The sequence below is a fragment of the Periophthalmus magnuspinnatus genome, chromosome 4 (genome assembly GCF_009829125.3).
Source record: "Periophthalmus magnuspinnatus isolate fPerMag1 chromosome 4, fPerMag1.2.pri, whole genome shotgun sequence".
In the NCBI taxonomy this organism is placed as follows: Eukaryota; Metazoa; Chordata; class Actinopteri; order Gobiiformes; family Gobiidae; genus Periophthalmus; species Periophthalmus magnuspinnatus.
In genome coordinates this window covers 20,454,842-20,470,148 of record NC_047129.1, presented here as the reverse complement: position 1 = coordinate 20,470,148, position 15,307 = coordinate 20,454,842, and the positions used below count along the sequence as shown (strand labels likewise).

At 45.6% G+C, this 15,307-nt stretch overlaps 1 protein-coding gene across 1 annotated transcript in view; it reads right to left on the bottom strand.

Annotated features, from left to right (window-relative positions):
• The window catches only part of raver2 (ribonucleoprotein, PTB-binding 2), a 104,679-nt gene that overhangs the window by 27,085 nt on the left and 62,287 nt on the right, over window positions 1-15,307 (bottom strand). Inside the window, exon 4 of the mRNA XM_055221031.1 lies at window positions 14,368-14,532. Within this exon, the coding sequence (XP_055077006.1) occupies window positions 14,368-14,532 (165 nt within the window). The remainder of the gene's footprint in view (window positions 1-14,367; window positions 14,533-15,307) is intronic.

Genomic DNA, 15,307 nt, shown 5'->3' with positions numbered 1-15,307 from the left:
AGAGAGGGAAAGAGAGAGGACAGAGGGAGGGAAAGAGTGAGGAGGGAAAGAGAGAGGAGGGAGGAGAGAGGCAAAGAGAGAGGAGGGAGGGAGGAGGAGGGAGGGAAAGAGAGAGGAGGGAGGGAGGGAGAAATGAGGGGGAGGGAGAAAGGAGGGGGGAGGGAGGGAGAGAGGAGGAGCTATGTACTCCGGGGGGTAATAGATGTCGTGATATTTGTAGAGTTCAGGAGGACACTCTTCCTAAAGGCCCACCGCTCGGGGGAACACACTCGTGTCGTGTCCTCAGAGAAAACGCTTCAGACTCGAGCTTCTCAAATGTCAAAGAACAACAGAGTTTTTCTGTTTTTAAAGATCATCAGAACAAGAGGAAAAACTAAACAGTGATGATATGAAAAGTGAAGGAAGTAACTGAACACTTGTCCTGAGAACATGTACTTTGAATACTCACTTACTAGTACTATAATCTGATACAGTTACTGTTTAATTTGGTGTTATCAGATTACAGTTACTTCAATCAAATGGAACATGGAGGTAATTCATTATGTAATTCTGACTTTGAACTACACAGAAAAAAACAGATATTGTGGTGTGTGTATGTGTGTGTATGTGTGTGTCTGTGATTTTTCATCTCTAATTAGTCATAAATTACTGCAGAACAAACAGAGCAACAAAAATAAATCTGTGTTTGTGAAGCTGGGATGTGTCATACACTATATATATATATATATATATATATATATATATATATATATATATATATATAATGCAATTTGATGTAACAAAATACACTTCCTGTATTACCACATGATGACATCACAAGGTAGAACAGAGTGTCTTCAGTTTGAGAGAAGGACTCAGCTTAAATATGCAGGTTTGTGTGTTAAACATGTGTGAATGAAACAAAACACAACTTCAGGTCTGTTTGAGATGAGGAAACAACATTAGAACAGATCAGAGAGTTGAGTCATATGGGACTTTAAGGTTCTGTTTAATATGTGCTATATTCACTGGTCTCTGTGTGCTCCTTGTGTGCTCCTTGTTTGCTCCTTGTGTACTCTCTGTGTGCTCCTCGTGTACTCTCTGTGTGCTCCTCGTGTACTCTCTGTGTGCTCCTTGTTTGCTCTCTGTGTGCTCCTTGTGTGCTCCTTGTTCGCTCTCTGTGTGCTCCTTGTTTGCTCTCTGTGTGCTCCTCGTGTGCTCCTTGTTCGCTCTCTGTGTGCTCCTCGTGTGCTCCTTGTGTGCTCTCTGTGTGCTCCTCGTGTGCTCCTTGTTTGCTCTCTGTGTGCTCCTCGTGTGCTCCTTGTGTGCTCTCTGTGTGCTCCTCGTGTGCTCCTTGTTTGCTCTCTGTGTGCTCCTCGTGTGCTCCTTGTTCGCTCTCTGTGTGCTCTCTGTGTGCTCCTCGTGTGCTCCTTGTTTGCTCTCTGTGTGCTCTTCGTGTGCTCCTTGTTCGCTCTCTGTGTGCTCCTCGTGTGCTCCTTGTTTGCTCTCCGTGTGCTCCTTGTTTGCTCTCTGTGTACTCCTTGTGTGCTCTCTGTATAAATAAAGACTAAATAAATAAAAATAAAAGAGGGAAAGACACAGGGAAGTCATATTTGTGAGCCACAGTCCGACAGCGTGACACTAGGAACACACAAGCAACGCTCTTTTTACTCTGCACATGGCTCGTACCTCCCCCTCCTCCCCCGCACCCTTTCATTTGCTGTTCCCTCCGGTCTGAGCGGCGCTGGATGGAGGAGGAGGAGGTGCATGTGTGGAGGAGGAGTGGGTCGATGGCTCTTATCATCAGCATACATTAGACAAACTGTATGGAAATGACCCGAGCCACTGTAGCACTTCAGCGGAGGGAGAATGAAAGAAAGAAAAACATTACAGATTGATTAAACGAGTGTGAAAGGAGAGAGAGAAAGAGAGACTGAAAAACAAATCCACACATTCAAATGGTCGGAGCTGTGCAGATATGAGCGGCGGCGTTTCAAATTTAGATTGATATAAATGCTTCAGTGTTTGTTGATTTAAAACCGCAGAACATTAAACATTCACACAAACTCGAGTGACCAGCTCTTAGAATTCAGGAATTTTTCAAAACAAATGTGGCCAGAAAATCAGAAGTAATGTTTAGTGTTTTATAATGATGGAGATTTAAAAACAGGAAGTGCGTTAAAGCTCCTGCATCACATAAACTGACTGAGTAACACTTTATTATTAGTCTGTCTACATCTCCAAAGCTCAAAATGCTCTGTTCCACTTTGTGATGTCATGAAGTGGTTTTCAAATGATCCAAATGATTCTAGTCAAGGTGTATGGAGTTTAAAAACACAGTGGAGCACTTCCTGTATTACCACATGATGACATCACAAGGTGGAACAGAGTGTTTTCAGTTTGAGAGAAGAACTCAGCCTAAATATGCAGGGTTTGTGTTTTAAACGTGTGGATGAAAGAAAAACACTCCACAGACAAAAATCCGCTCCATCTGTGACAGAGTGATACACGTGAACACAAACCCACGAGACTCTGTGGACGAGAGTTTGAGTCCGAGCTGCAGAGTCAGGACTCAGAGTGACCAGCTCTGACCTGAAAGACGAGGGGTCAGAGCTGACGCCTCAGAAACACCTCTCTCTCTCTCTTTGTTTCTCTCCCTCCCTCTTCCTTCTTTCCTCTCCGGACCCCAAACCTCCTGCACCTCTCAAACTGTCCTGACTGTCCCCACTCCTGATCCCTTGTCTTCCACCCATCTCTCCCTCCCTCTCTCCTCTCTCCATTCCTCTCTCCTCCTCGCTCAGTTTCAGTTGTGTCTGTGTCAGACAGAATCAGACTGACGAGGTCGTGGCAGGTCATGTGACTTTATGAGACGGGACCTTGGAGACTGAGGCGAGAGCAGAGATGGGACCTCACTGTGCTGGCCTCAGTCTGAAGATGGGACCTCAGACACACAGGGACAGGGGGGTGGGGCTGGTGATGTCAGGTTGACTCTTTAAAAGCCACTCACTGGGATAAAATGAGGAGGTGCTAAAATATAATACAATAAAACCATGACCTCGTGACCTCGTGACCTCGTGACTTCATCCTGTGACAGTTCTGTCTTAATGTGAGTCACAAACTCTTCTCCCATTGCCTAGTCTCTGTGAGGGGCTGAGTGACAGCTGGATTTAACCAATCACAGCGAAGTGTGGACTCTCAGAAGAAGGAGGCCTCTCCCACTCTCTCTCCTCGATCTTTAACTCCCTCTCTCTCCTCCTCTCCCTCCCCCTCTCTCTCTTCTCCCTCTTTACTTCCCTCTTTCTCACTCTTTACCTCTCGCTCCCTCCATCTCTCTCCTCCATCTTTACCTACCTCTCTCTCCCTCCCTCTCTCTTTACCTCTCCCTTCCTCCCTCCCTCTCCCTCCCTCTTTACTTCTCCCTCCCTCTCTCTTTCCGCCCACTCTCTAACAGCTCTGGCATTTCAGTCGTCACCTTCTGTCCTGTGGCTGCTGCGTCTCCAGCGCTTCTATCTCTCCCTCTAATATGGCTGACATTCTTCACCCTGTCCTCTCCTCTCACCTCCTCTTCTCTCCTGTCTACTCCTCCTCTCTTCTCTTCTTTTCTCTCATCCTCCTCTCTCTCCTCCTCTCTCCCCTTTGTTCAGTCTAAAGTTCTTCCTGAGGGTTCTTACACAGGCAGCAGGGAGGAGGGGAGAGGAGGAGGGGAAGAGAGGAGGAGAGGATGGAAGGATGAGAGGATGGGAAGATGATGGGAAGATGAGAGGACGGGAGAACAGGAGGATGGGAGGAGGGGATGACGGGAGGTTAAGAGGACAGGAGGATGTGAGGAGGAGAGAAGGAGAGGAGAAGAGAAGGAGAGGAGGATGGGAGGATGTGAGAAGGAGAGGAGAGAAGGACAGGAGGATGGGAGGAGGAGAGGATTAGAGAAGGGGAGGATGGGAGGATGAGAGGATGAGAGGAGGGGAGGACGGGAGATGGGAGGATGAGAGGAGGAGAGAAGGAGAGGACAGGAAGATGGGAGTATGGGAGGATGGAAGGATAGGAGGACTGGAGGAAAGGAGGATGAGAACCGTATCAGAGAGCCGTATAAGAGAGCTGTATCAGAGAGCCGTATCAGAGCCGTATCAGAGAGCCATATAAGAGAGCCGTATCAGAGAGCCGTATAAGAGAGCCGTATCAGAGAGTCGTATCAGAGAGCCGTATCAGAGAGCCGTATAAGAGAGCCGTATCAGAGAGCCGTATCAGAGAGCCGTATCAGAGAGTCGTATCAGTGAGCCGTATAAGAGAGTCGTATCAGTGAGCCGTATAAGAGAGCCGTATCAGAGAGTCGTATCAGTGAGCTGTATCAGAGAGCCGTATAAGAGAGCCGTATCAGAGAGTCGTATCAGTGAGCCGTATCAGAGAGCCGTATCAGAGTCGTATCAGAGAGCCATATCAGTGAGCCGTATCAGAGAGCCGTATAAGAGAGCCATATAAGAGAGTCGTATCAGTGAGCCGTATCAGAGAGTCGTATCAGAGAGCCGTATCAGAGAGCCGTATAAGAGAGTCGTATCAGTGAGCCGTACCAGTGAGCCGTATCAGAGAGTTGTATCAGTGAGCTGTATCAGAGAGCTGTACAAGAGAGCCGTATCAGAGAGCCGTATCAGTGAGCCGTATAAGAGAGTCTTATCAGTGAGCCATATAAGAGAGCCGTATAAGAGAGCTGTATAAGAGAGTCGTATCAGTGAGCTGTATCAGAGAGCCGTATAAGAGAGCCGTATCAGAGAGTCGTATCAGTGAGCCGTATCAGAGAGCCGTATCAGAGTCGTATCAGAGAGCCATATCAGTGAGCCGTATCAGAGAGCCGTATAAGAGAGCCATATAAGAGAGTCGTATAAGAGAGCCGTATCAGAGAGTCGTATCAGTGAGCCGTATCAGAGAGCCGTATCAGAGTCGTATCAGAGAGCCATATCAGTGAGCCGTATCAGAGAGCCGTATAAGAGAGCCGTATAAGAGAGTCGTATCAGTGAGCCGTATAAGAGAGTCGTATCAGTGAGCCGTATAAGAGAGCCATATAAGAGAGTCGTATCAGTGAGCCGTATAAGAGAGTCGTATCAGTGAGCCGTATCAGAGAGCCGTATAGAGAACTACAGAGACGCCCGACTGTCTGGGGCCAGAGTCAGGTCTGAACAGATAAAGTTTTGTAGAACAGAAACAGTCGGCTCAGAGCTGAAACATGTGACTCGAGTTTTACTTCCTGTTGGACACGAGCCGCAGATACGACTTATGCAGAGGTATGTCACCTAGCAACCTAATTACACAACAGTTATGATTTGACAAATAAAAATAAACGTTTGCAAATCGTCTCTGTGTTTTAGATGGAACTTTAATGTTTTATTTAGTGTTTGACTGAAACATGTGAACATCATTATGAGACTTTAATATTGATCTGAAACGGCTGAAGAAACAAACAAGTCCAATGAGGATCGCTCAGCTCAAGTCTCACAGCGACATTTCATTTCAGAACAACCACAGACTGTGACAAGAAGTGACAAAGTGAGTGTGACGTCAACAAAGCTTCACCTCCAAATGAAGCCCATCGATGCAAACAGTTATAGAGGAGAATTTGGAGCCAAGTTTCATATTAGGAATTCAGACCATGAGTATCATAGCAACCAAAGAGCCAATCCAGAGCGAGACTGTTGAAGGTAACGCCCCTTCCTTGTTGCTAACATTAGCGGGAGCAGCCTTGGGGAAAGAAGGTGCCTTATTTGTCTGTTATTAATGTTCATATTTTGACTTACGGACAAAATAGCAAAATAAATACCAGGATCATGACAGCAGCAGTTACAGAGAGACGGGCCATGGTTTTTCAATCAAAAGTGAACTGCAGCAAATCGATGGAGCCGGAAGCGCTCCCATGCTCACTTTGTAACGCGGAGGCTAGCACGTTAGCTATGTCCATTTATATACAGTCTATGTTCTGCCTGTTGCTAGTTAGATCCATTCGCACCGCTGTTCCTCAGAGGTACGTCAAATCAAACGCACCTCACAGACGATTGAAGCCAGTCTCATGTTAAAGTCTAGAACATGTTTATTTCATTATGTTTGTGTGTTTTATCTGCCCCGCACAATCACGTGTAAAACAGGAGCTTTGGTGTCACTACATGTTCACTAAAATCACAAGTTCAAAAATCTGACTGAGAGCGTGTTAGCCGTTAGCTCACATAACACCAAACGGTTCACACAGAGGCTCTGGTCTCACGCAAATGTGGTGATGGTTTGGTGCCATCTCAGAAACTCTGGATTATTCAGAATTTGAGATATCTGCAGGCTAATGCTAATGCTACCGGCTATAGGAGAAAAAACAGGGGACTGGCTCCAGAGTTCTGAAATCTTCCAAGAATGGCCAAGTTGCTAAGTGGACGATAGCATTAGCATCGAACGCCGTGTCTGCTAATTGTATGTGTGTGGGTGAAAACACAAATGATCTGAGCACTCAAGGCTCCAGCGCAGGACAACACAAGACAACACAAGATTACACAAACCAAACACCTGCTCGTCGCCACGGAGACGGCATCACTCCAATTACAACCATTAGGCCAGAATCAAAATGTGCTTATGTAGACAACTCTGATTTATTCATAAGAGGAAACAGAGGAGGCTGTTTCCAGAGGAGGTCCAGGTGTGTCACACCAGGAGCATCGACTGATCTGGAAACGACTCAGGATTCCACCGTGGAGCGGGAGGAAGCGTCTGGGGAGTAGAAGGAGCTGTTCCGAACCTGGCCACGGAAGTCGTTCATTCTTATCATTCTTATGGTTTATTTGGGGTCCTGGCCTGCACTAAATGAATCAACATCTAAAGGCAGAAAAACACTCACTCATTAAACATTCTACATCAGAACAAAACACGCGGACACTGGGGTCGAGCTGGGTTAAGTGTCACAACAACAGCATTCACCTGTGGGAGCTGGAATCGCACCGTCAACCTGTGGACCAGAGAATCTGACCGCTCAACCAATGATCTTTAAGTCATGAGCGAGATTGTTTATGTTGTTGTGTAACAGGCTCTGAGTCTGAAACATACTGAGCCGCTGCTTGGTCCAGTTTTCATTCAAAGTCCAGTCTCGTTTGTTGAGTCTCGTCTGCTGAGTCTGGTCTGTTGAGTCTCGTCTGTTGAGTCTCGCCTGTTGAGTCTCATCTGCTGAGTCTCGTCTGTTGAGTCTTGTCTGTCTGGGCCTCGTCTGTTGAGTCTCATCTGTCTGAGTCTGTCTGTCAGCCCTTGTTACCGTGACGACACAACTGTCCGTGTGTGTGTTTCAAATCCGACACCACATCCTCCTGTCACCGGATCGGCCATAACTCAGAGCCCAACGGCACAAGCCCAAACAAACGGGGCCAAAAATAATCACATAAATAACACCACAACTACACTTTCAATACACAGCATGTTTAGCCGTTAGCGCGTCAGCGGCTCAGCTAATAGTATCAAAACTAGAACAAGAATAAGACACATAGACTAGTACACACCCATGGACTAACCTACTGCACACTGAGGGAGTACACAGATATAAGACACATGGGAATAGAACACAAAGTCCAACATTTAACGTGGAACAGCACAGTGTCTAAAGAAAAAGTGTTTAATTATCATTGTGGTATCGATATCGGGTATCGAGTCTATTCCTTGGTATTGAAAACAAATTTTTACACCCGCATGTGTCATTCATACATCTGATGCTTCAGTGAAAATCTACAGTGTGAAGAAATAAAAATAAATAAATAAAAAAGAAACAGAAATAGAAGTCTCCAAACTGCCTGGTCGTGTGGGGCTTTAAACCTGTTCTTTCTGTCATATTTCACACCTGTGGGTTGTTGGGGCATTTCCTGAGGAACAGGGCTGCACTTGTGCTTCTTCAGTAAAAATATTTCATGGACAAACATCACAAAAAGAACAGAACGAGGCACAATGTCAGGATAATGTCTCTTCATTGGTCCATTAGAAGAAAAGACTGAACTTCAAACTTCGAGAATCACTTGAGGATCAGGTAAAAGTCCAAACTCCAGGAACATTCACTCACATGTGTTTGTTTACAGAGAAAATTACACAAGAAACAAAACTGTGTCACTGCAGTTTGGTCATAAAATGTAATAAATGAATAATAATAAATACACTTTCAGTTTTGAGAAGACTGAGCTACAGCCCCACACAGAATATGTGTTTACTAAAGAAAATGCTGTACATTATTATGTTTTTGTTTTTAAAAAAATATATATTCACCAAAACACTTTGACTGTGACACTCTGAGTCCTCCCTCCCTTTGCTCTCTGTGCTAAGTCACTCCCTTTCAGAGGACTATCACAACACAATCAGCTGCATCCCACTAATTTAACTACTGCACATCACATCAGGTGTGTCAAGTTGCTGTGAACAGTTTTGTATCATGTTTTTGTATATTTATGGAGAATTGTCGTGTGGGACCATGGGTGATGTAAACTTGTGGGCAGAGCCTCGTACAAGCTCGTACTGCCAACCTTAAGGAACCTTATGGAGGGTTTGAACAGGGCCCGGGAGAGATTGCTACATTACTCAAGCATGAATGGATGACGTCCAAAACCTCTTCAGACAGAACATGGTAGAAAGCTCCAAAAATGTCTTTTGCATTTTTAAACGCCATGTGTTTAAACTGTATATGCCCCTCCCCTTTAAGCTCCACAAGCACATTCTCATCATGACCAAACAAACAAATACACAAATAAACAAACAAACAAACAAACAAACAAACACTTAATACTATACATCTGTAATGTTTGAACACTGCCTCTGTAATCATCTCAGCCTCCTCTGCTCCTCCTCTGTCCCACTGACATGTGCCTCCTCACCACCTCCTCTGCACCTCCTCTGCGCCTCCTCTGACCCACTGATGTGCGCCTCCTCTGCACCTCCTCTGCGCCTCCTCTGGGCCTCCTCTGGGCCTCCTCTGCGCCTCACACACTCCAGCACAAACTGTTCTCTACATGAAAATGCTGAACCATAGGTCAAAGCCGTTGGCACTGCAACAGTCAAGCAACATGAGCTCGACTCCCACAATGCATCATGGGACGTGAGTGATGTGGGCGTATTGATTTCCGTGTGGGAGCGGGGCGTACGGGTGGAGCTATAACGAGCGCTGATGTGGATGACACACTCATACAGTGATTTGTAAATGGGCACAGGGGGTGGAGCAGTTAGTGGTTCAAATATCCAAAATACAGACATAAAAGGACAGAACTGGGGGCGTGGCCAGGATCACAGCGCCACACCTCGCCATGGAAACGGTTACCCACGGTGATGAAGGGATTAGCCAATGGGGATGCTCAATGTTTTGAATTTTGAATGAGGCTTATCACCTGGTGCTTCAGCGGCTGTTAGCAGCACATGGCCAAACATTTGACCTACATCTGAAACATTTCAGTTAATTTTTTATTAAATATTGAGCTTTACTCGACTCTTCAAACATTCATTGAATGAATGAATTCATTGACGGTGAAGGTGTGGAATCACAGAGCTGTTAATGCCGACATGTCTCAGTTTGAGCTTTAACAGCAGAGAGGTTGGAACGGCGATACGTGTGAACATGTCAAAACCATGAAAGCCAAAACACATAAAAAATATAAACTGATGCCATTATATGATCATGTTTCTATGTAAATCTCAATAAGTCATAAATGTTACAAGGGACAGACGCCTAAATGGGCAGAACAACCAACAGACGGAAATGTGGTCACTCTGTCCTGAGCACGTCCAGCTGAGAGGTCCAGCCTGATCCAGAGCACACTTCAATACTTTACGAAATGTGAGTCTGGTGAACAGTACATCTCCCTTTTTTCAGATGGCCATGATTGACAGGTGGATTAGCCAGTCAGACACATGCATGGTTCATTTGTATCAAAACAAATATGTCTGTTTACGAGGAAAAAATAAAGGAAAAAATATTCCAAAGGGCTGAAAAACATCACAACCCAACGAGCGAACCACCGAACTGTTCTGAGAGAGAAATTACATTTTTTAAAATTTTGTTTGTAAATAATGAGCGATCAATGAGCTTCTTTGTTTCACATGTGTCACTCAAATAAACAAATCTGATTGGACGATCTTGTTTGGCTTGAGATGTGTCGTGATCGTTACTACATGGATGAGAAATATGTGAGTTTTTCAGGCTTTATATTTATGACGTGTTCCTTTTTTTGCCCCGTGAGGATTTTTGTTCCTTTTGTTTAATTTTAAGTTTATGTCATAAGATTTGAGCTGGAGTTACTCAAATCATTCACGTCTATGTATCACTGCAGTGTTTAATAGAGCTGTTTCTTCCTCGTTGGTTCAGAGATGTTTCATTAATGATCTGGGGTCAGGGTGAAGCTCCACTGACCCTTTGCTTTGAGCCGAGGGTCAAGTGGCTGCAACAAGAATCAACTCCTCCAAATCTGAGGTCATAGTCATGGACTGGACAAAGGCAGCGCCCTCTGCAGGTGGTGGAGAGTCACTGCTCAAGTGAGCTCATGTGTCTCAGGGTCTTATTCACGAGCGAAGGAAAAATAGAGGGAGTGAGGGAAGGATGGAGCGAGTGAAGGAAGGATGGAGTGATAGAGGGAAGGATGGAGAGAGTGAGGGAAGGATGGAGGGAGTGAGGGAAGGATGGAGGGAGTGAGGGAGGGATGGAGTGAGTGAGGGAAGGATGGAGGGAGTGAGCGAAGGATGGAGGGAGTGAGGGAGGGAGGGAGGGAGGGAGTGAGGGAAGGATGGAGCGAGTGAGGGAAGGATGGAGGGAGTGAGGGAGGGATGGAGCGAGTGAGGAAGGGATGGAGCGAGTGAGGGAAGGAATGGAGCGAGTGAGGGAAGGATGGAGGGAGTGAGCGAAGGATGGAGGGAGTGAGGGAGGGAGGGAGGGAGTGAGGGAAGGATGGAGCGAGGGAGGGAAGGGATGGAACGAGTGAGGGAAGGATGGAGCGAGTGAGCGAAGGATGGAGGGAGTGAGGGAGGGAGGGAGGGAGTGAGGGAAGGATGGAGCGAGTGAGGAAGGGATGGAGCGAGTGAGGGAAGGAATGGAGCGAGTGAGGGAAGGATGGAGGGAGTGAGCGAAGGATGGAGGGAGTGAGGGAGGGAGGGAGGGAGTGAGGGAAGGATGGAGCGAGTGAGGAAGGGATGGAGCGAGTGAGGGAAGGAATGGAGCGAGTGAGGGAAGGATGGAGGGAGTGAGCGAAGGATGGAGGGAGTGAGGGAGGGAGGGAGGGAGTGAGGGAAGGATGGAGCGAGTGAGGGAAGGGATGGAGCGAGTGAGGGAAGGATGGAGTGAGTGAAGGAAGGATGGAGGGAGTGAGGGAGGGATGGAGCGAGTGAGGAAGGGATGGAGCGAGTGAGGGAAGGGATGGAGCGAGTGAGGGAAGGAATGGAGCGAGTGAGGGAAGGATGGAGCGAGTGAGGGATGGAGCTGAGAGAGAGATTGTGGTGAAGAAGCTGAGTCCAAACTCAAAGCTCTCGATTTACAGGTCAATTTACACCCCTGCCCTCACCTATGGTTCTGGTTTAGTCCTGGTTTAGTCCTAGTTTAGACCTGGTTTTAGTCCTGGTCTAAACCAGGTCTAATCTAAGACTAAACCAGGCCTAAACCAGGTCTAAATTAAGACCTGGTTTAGGCCTGGTTTAGACCTGGTTTAGTCCTGGTTTATATCCCTGCCCTCACTTATGGCCATGAGTTTTTGGTAATGACCGAAGAACAAGATGGATACAAGGAGCCGAAATGAGTTTCTTTTTTTTTTTCTTCAGGGTGGCTGGGCGCTCCCTTAGAGACAGGGTCAGGAGCTCGGTCACATGGGAGGAGCTTGGAGTAGAGCCTTGGAGTAGCTCCTTCACATCAAGAGGAGCAGCTAAGGAGGAGGAGTGTCTGTTCCTGATGCCTCCTGGACGCCTCCCTGGGGAGGTGTTCATGTCCCACCGGGAGGAGGCCACGGGGAAGACCCAGGACACGCTGGTGGGACTATGTCTCTTGGCTGGCCTGGGAACGCCTTGGGGTCCCACCGGAGGAGCTGGAAGACTTGTCTGGGGTGAGGAAAATCTGAGAGTCCCTGCTTAGACTGCTGCCCCCGCGACCCGGCCCCGGATAAGAGGAAGAAAATGGACGGATGGAATGAGGTAGTTTCAGTATTATTGTTTATTATGATATTTTTCTGTGGAAATATTTCGTACTTCAGAATGTGCTTCGTGTCAGACTGAAACATCCAGACAAATATCTGACCAGCAACAAAGACATAATTTCTTTTCTTTAATTGTCTGCAGGACCAGAGGAGGAACATATGCTCCCTGTATGAACTCCACTGTAGCAGAGATGGTCTTGTTTCGTTCATGTCTTGTTCATTTTAAAGTGATAGTGACGCACTGAGTAGAAGCACTAAACTTTGATTAACAGCAGCACTAAACATCTGAACAACGGTGTCTCAGATGTGACATTTTTAATGAGACATAAACACAAGGAGTGGGACGTAAATCCAGACACTGACACAACTGATATTAAGACTGTCTGTTCAGTGGCTCTACATTAAAACACAAACAGATGAACACAAGAGAATGAGAACACACACAAACATGGGAGAACACACACAAACATGAGAGAACACACACAAACACAGGAGAACACACACAAACACGAGAGAACACACACAAACACGGGAGAACACACACAAACACGGGAGAACACACACAAACATGAGAGAATACACACAAACACGAGAGAACACACACAAACACGGGAGAACACACACAAACATGAGAGAACACACACAAACACGGGAGAACACACACAAACACGGGAGAACACACACAAACACAGGAGAACACACACAAACACGAGAGAACACACACAAACATGAGAGAACACACACAAACACGGGAGAACACACACAAACACGGGAGAACACACACAAACACGAGAGAACACACACAAACACGGGAGAACACACACAAACACGGGAGAACACACACAAACACAGGAGAACACACGCAAACACGAGAGAAAACACACACAAACACGGAAGAACACACGCAAACACAGGAGAACACACACAAACATGAGAGAACACACACAAACACGAGAGAACACACACGCAAACACGAGAGAACACACACGTAAACATGAGAGAACACACACAAACACAAGAGAACACACATAAACATGAGAGAACACACACAAACACAAGAGAACACACATGAACATGAGAGAACACACACGAACACAAGAGCAGCTGAATCCATGTGTCTGGATGATGATCTGTCATTGATGAGGCCCATTAGGCTGTAATGCTGCAGTTAAAGCTCATGCAGATTGCTCCACAAATATCTCACACACACATATACATACACACACATACACACACAACACAAGCATGGTTTGAATATAGCACTGGTATTGTATCATTTTCTAGGACAAAACCTTCTCCCAGCACAGCATCATTTATCTGGGACAGCTGAATCTTATGGACATTTACCAGAGACAAACTGAAGAACCTGTGCCTGTCTATCCTCTTTTTTTGAATAAATTTAAAATATGAAAGTAAATGTTGGGTTTCAATCTCACTGAGTTTCAGACTCATGATAAAAGTAAAATGAAAGTGAACATAAGTTTCCAAAAAGTTCATTTCTGCAGCTAAAACATTATTCATTTACAACAGAAAAGGGAACTGATTCAAAGTAGATCTCAGAAATGAGCATTTGACCCATCTACTGGGTTAATCCAGTGCAGCGCCCAGGGACCCATCTCCAGGGACCCATCTCCAGGGACCCATCTCCAGGGACCCATCTCCAGGGACCCATCTCCAGGGACCCATCTCCAGGGACCCATCTCCAGGGACCCATCTCCAGGGACCCATCTCCAGGGACCCATCTCCAGATCAGAGTCTTGGTCATGACTACCTTAACTGGAGGATTTGACCTGCTCTGTATGTTTTGGGTTGATACAAGGAGAACATGCAAACTCCACACAGACACAGAGAGAATATGCAAAGTCCATATAGATCCAGAGAGAATATGCCAACTCTATATAGACACAGGAAGAACATGCAAACTGATTGATTGAACATGTCAATTAAATCCATTGGTGGTAGTGAGGGAAGTTTTGAAAATAATCGGTTAAACATTATTCAAACATGAATCACTCCAAATACAACTTCAGAGGCTCAATGAGAAGAAACGACTAGAACAGTGTTAAACATCTGACCAGAGTGAAGAACAGGGAGGATTTAAAGTGACTCCTTTGTGCAGATAGTGAGGGGACCATGATTAAAGTCTGTATTGTGGTGGTGTTGGTGCTGGTGATGCTCATGGCGCTGGTGGTGCTGGTAGTGTTGGTGGTGTTGGTGCTCATGGTGGTGCTGGTACCTGACAGAAGACGGGCTTGTAGGTCTCAGAGAAGAGCTGTGTGAACTCATCGGAGTGGCTCAGGTCCAGAGGCAGTCGGTCGACACACACACACTTAGAGTGAACACTGTCCTCATGACTCAGCTGGTTCACATCCATCCACTGGACCATGAGAGACCGGTCTCCCTGAGGACAGAACACTCATATATACTCACAAATACTCACAAATACTCACAAATACTCATGCATACTCATCCACTAGGCCATGAGAGAGTGGACCCCTGAGCATAGTACACTCATATAAACACATATATTCACATATACTCATATATACGCACATATACCACATATACCCCTATATACTCATATATACTGACATATACTCATACATATTCACATATACTCACATCACCACAGATTTATATATATATTTAAAGTGCATATGACAGGTCAGAGTACTTCTTCACTAAAACATGTTGGAAGTGACTGAACACATGTGCTGAGAATACATACTCTGAATACTTATTTAGAGTAACTGTAATCTGGTACAGTTACATGTAACATGTAGTTTGGACTACACAGTATCAGTGAGGATAAAGGAAACTCAGCTCTTATGCTGAGGCGGATGAGGTTTCTGTCCCTAATTAGACATAAATTACTCCAGAATAAACAGAGCAACAAAAATAAATCTCTTGTTTTTACTCTATAATACAATGCAGTGTATTGTATTCAAAACACAATACTTTGATATCTGACTGGACCATGTGATGAAATACTTTACAAAACACATTTTAATTTGTGTATTCAGTATTCTGTGACTAAATACACATACACAAATACGGGTATTTTTCATTCACACACAAATTCATACACCAGTGTATATTCATACACCATAGACTGTTTATATAAACAGACATATCTAACCTGTTAGCTGCCGCATTACAAACTGGAAGTGATCATG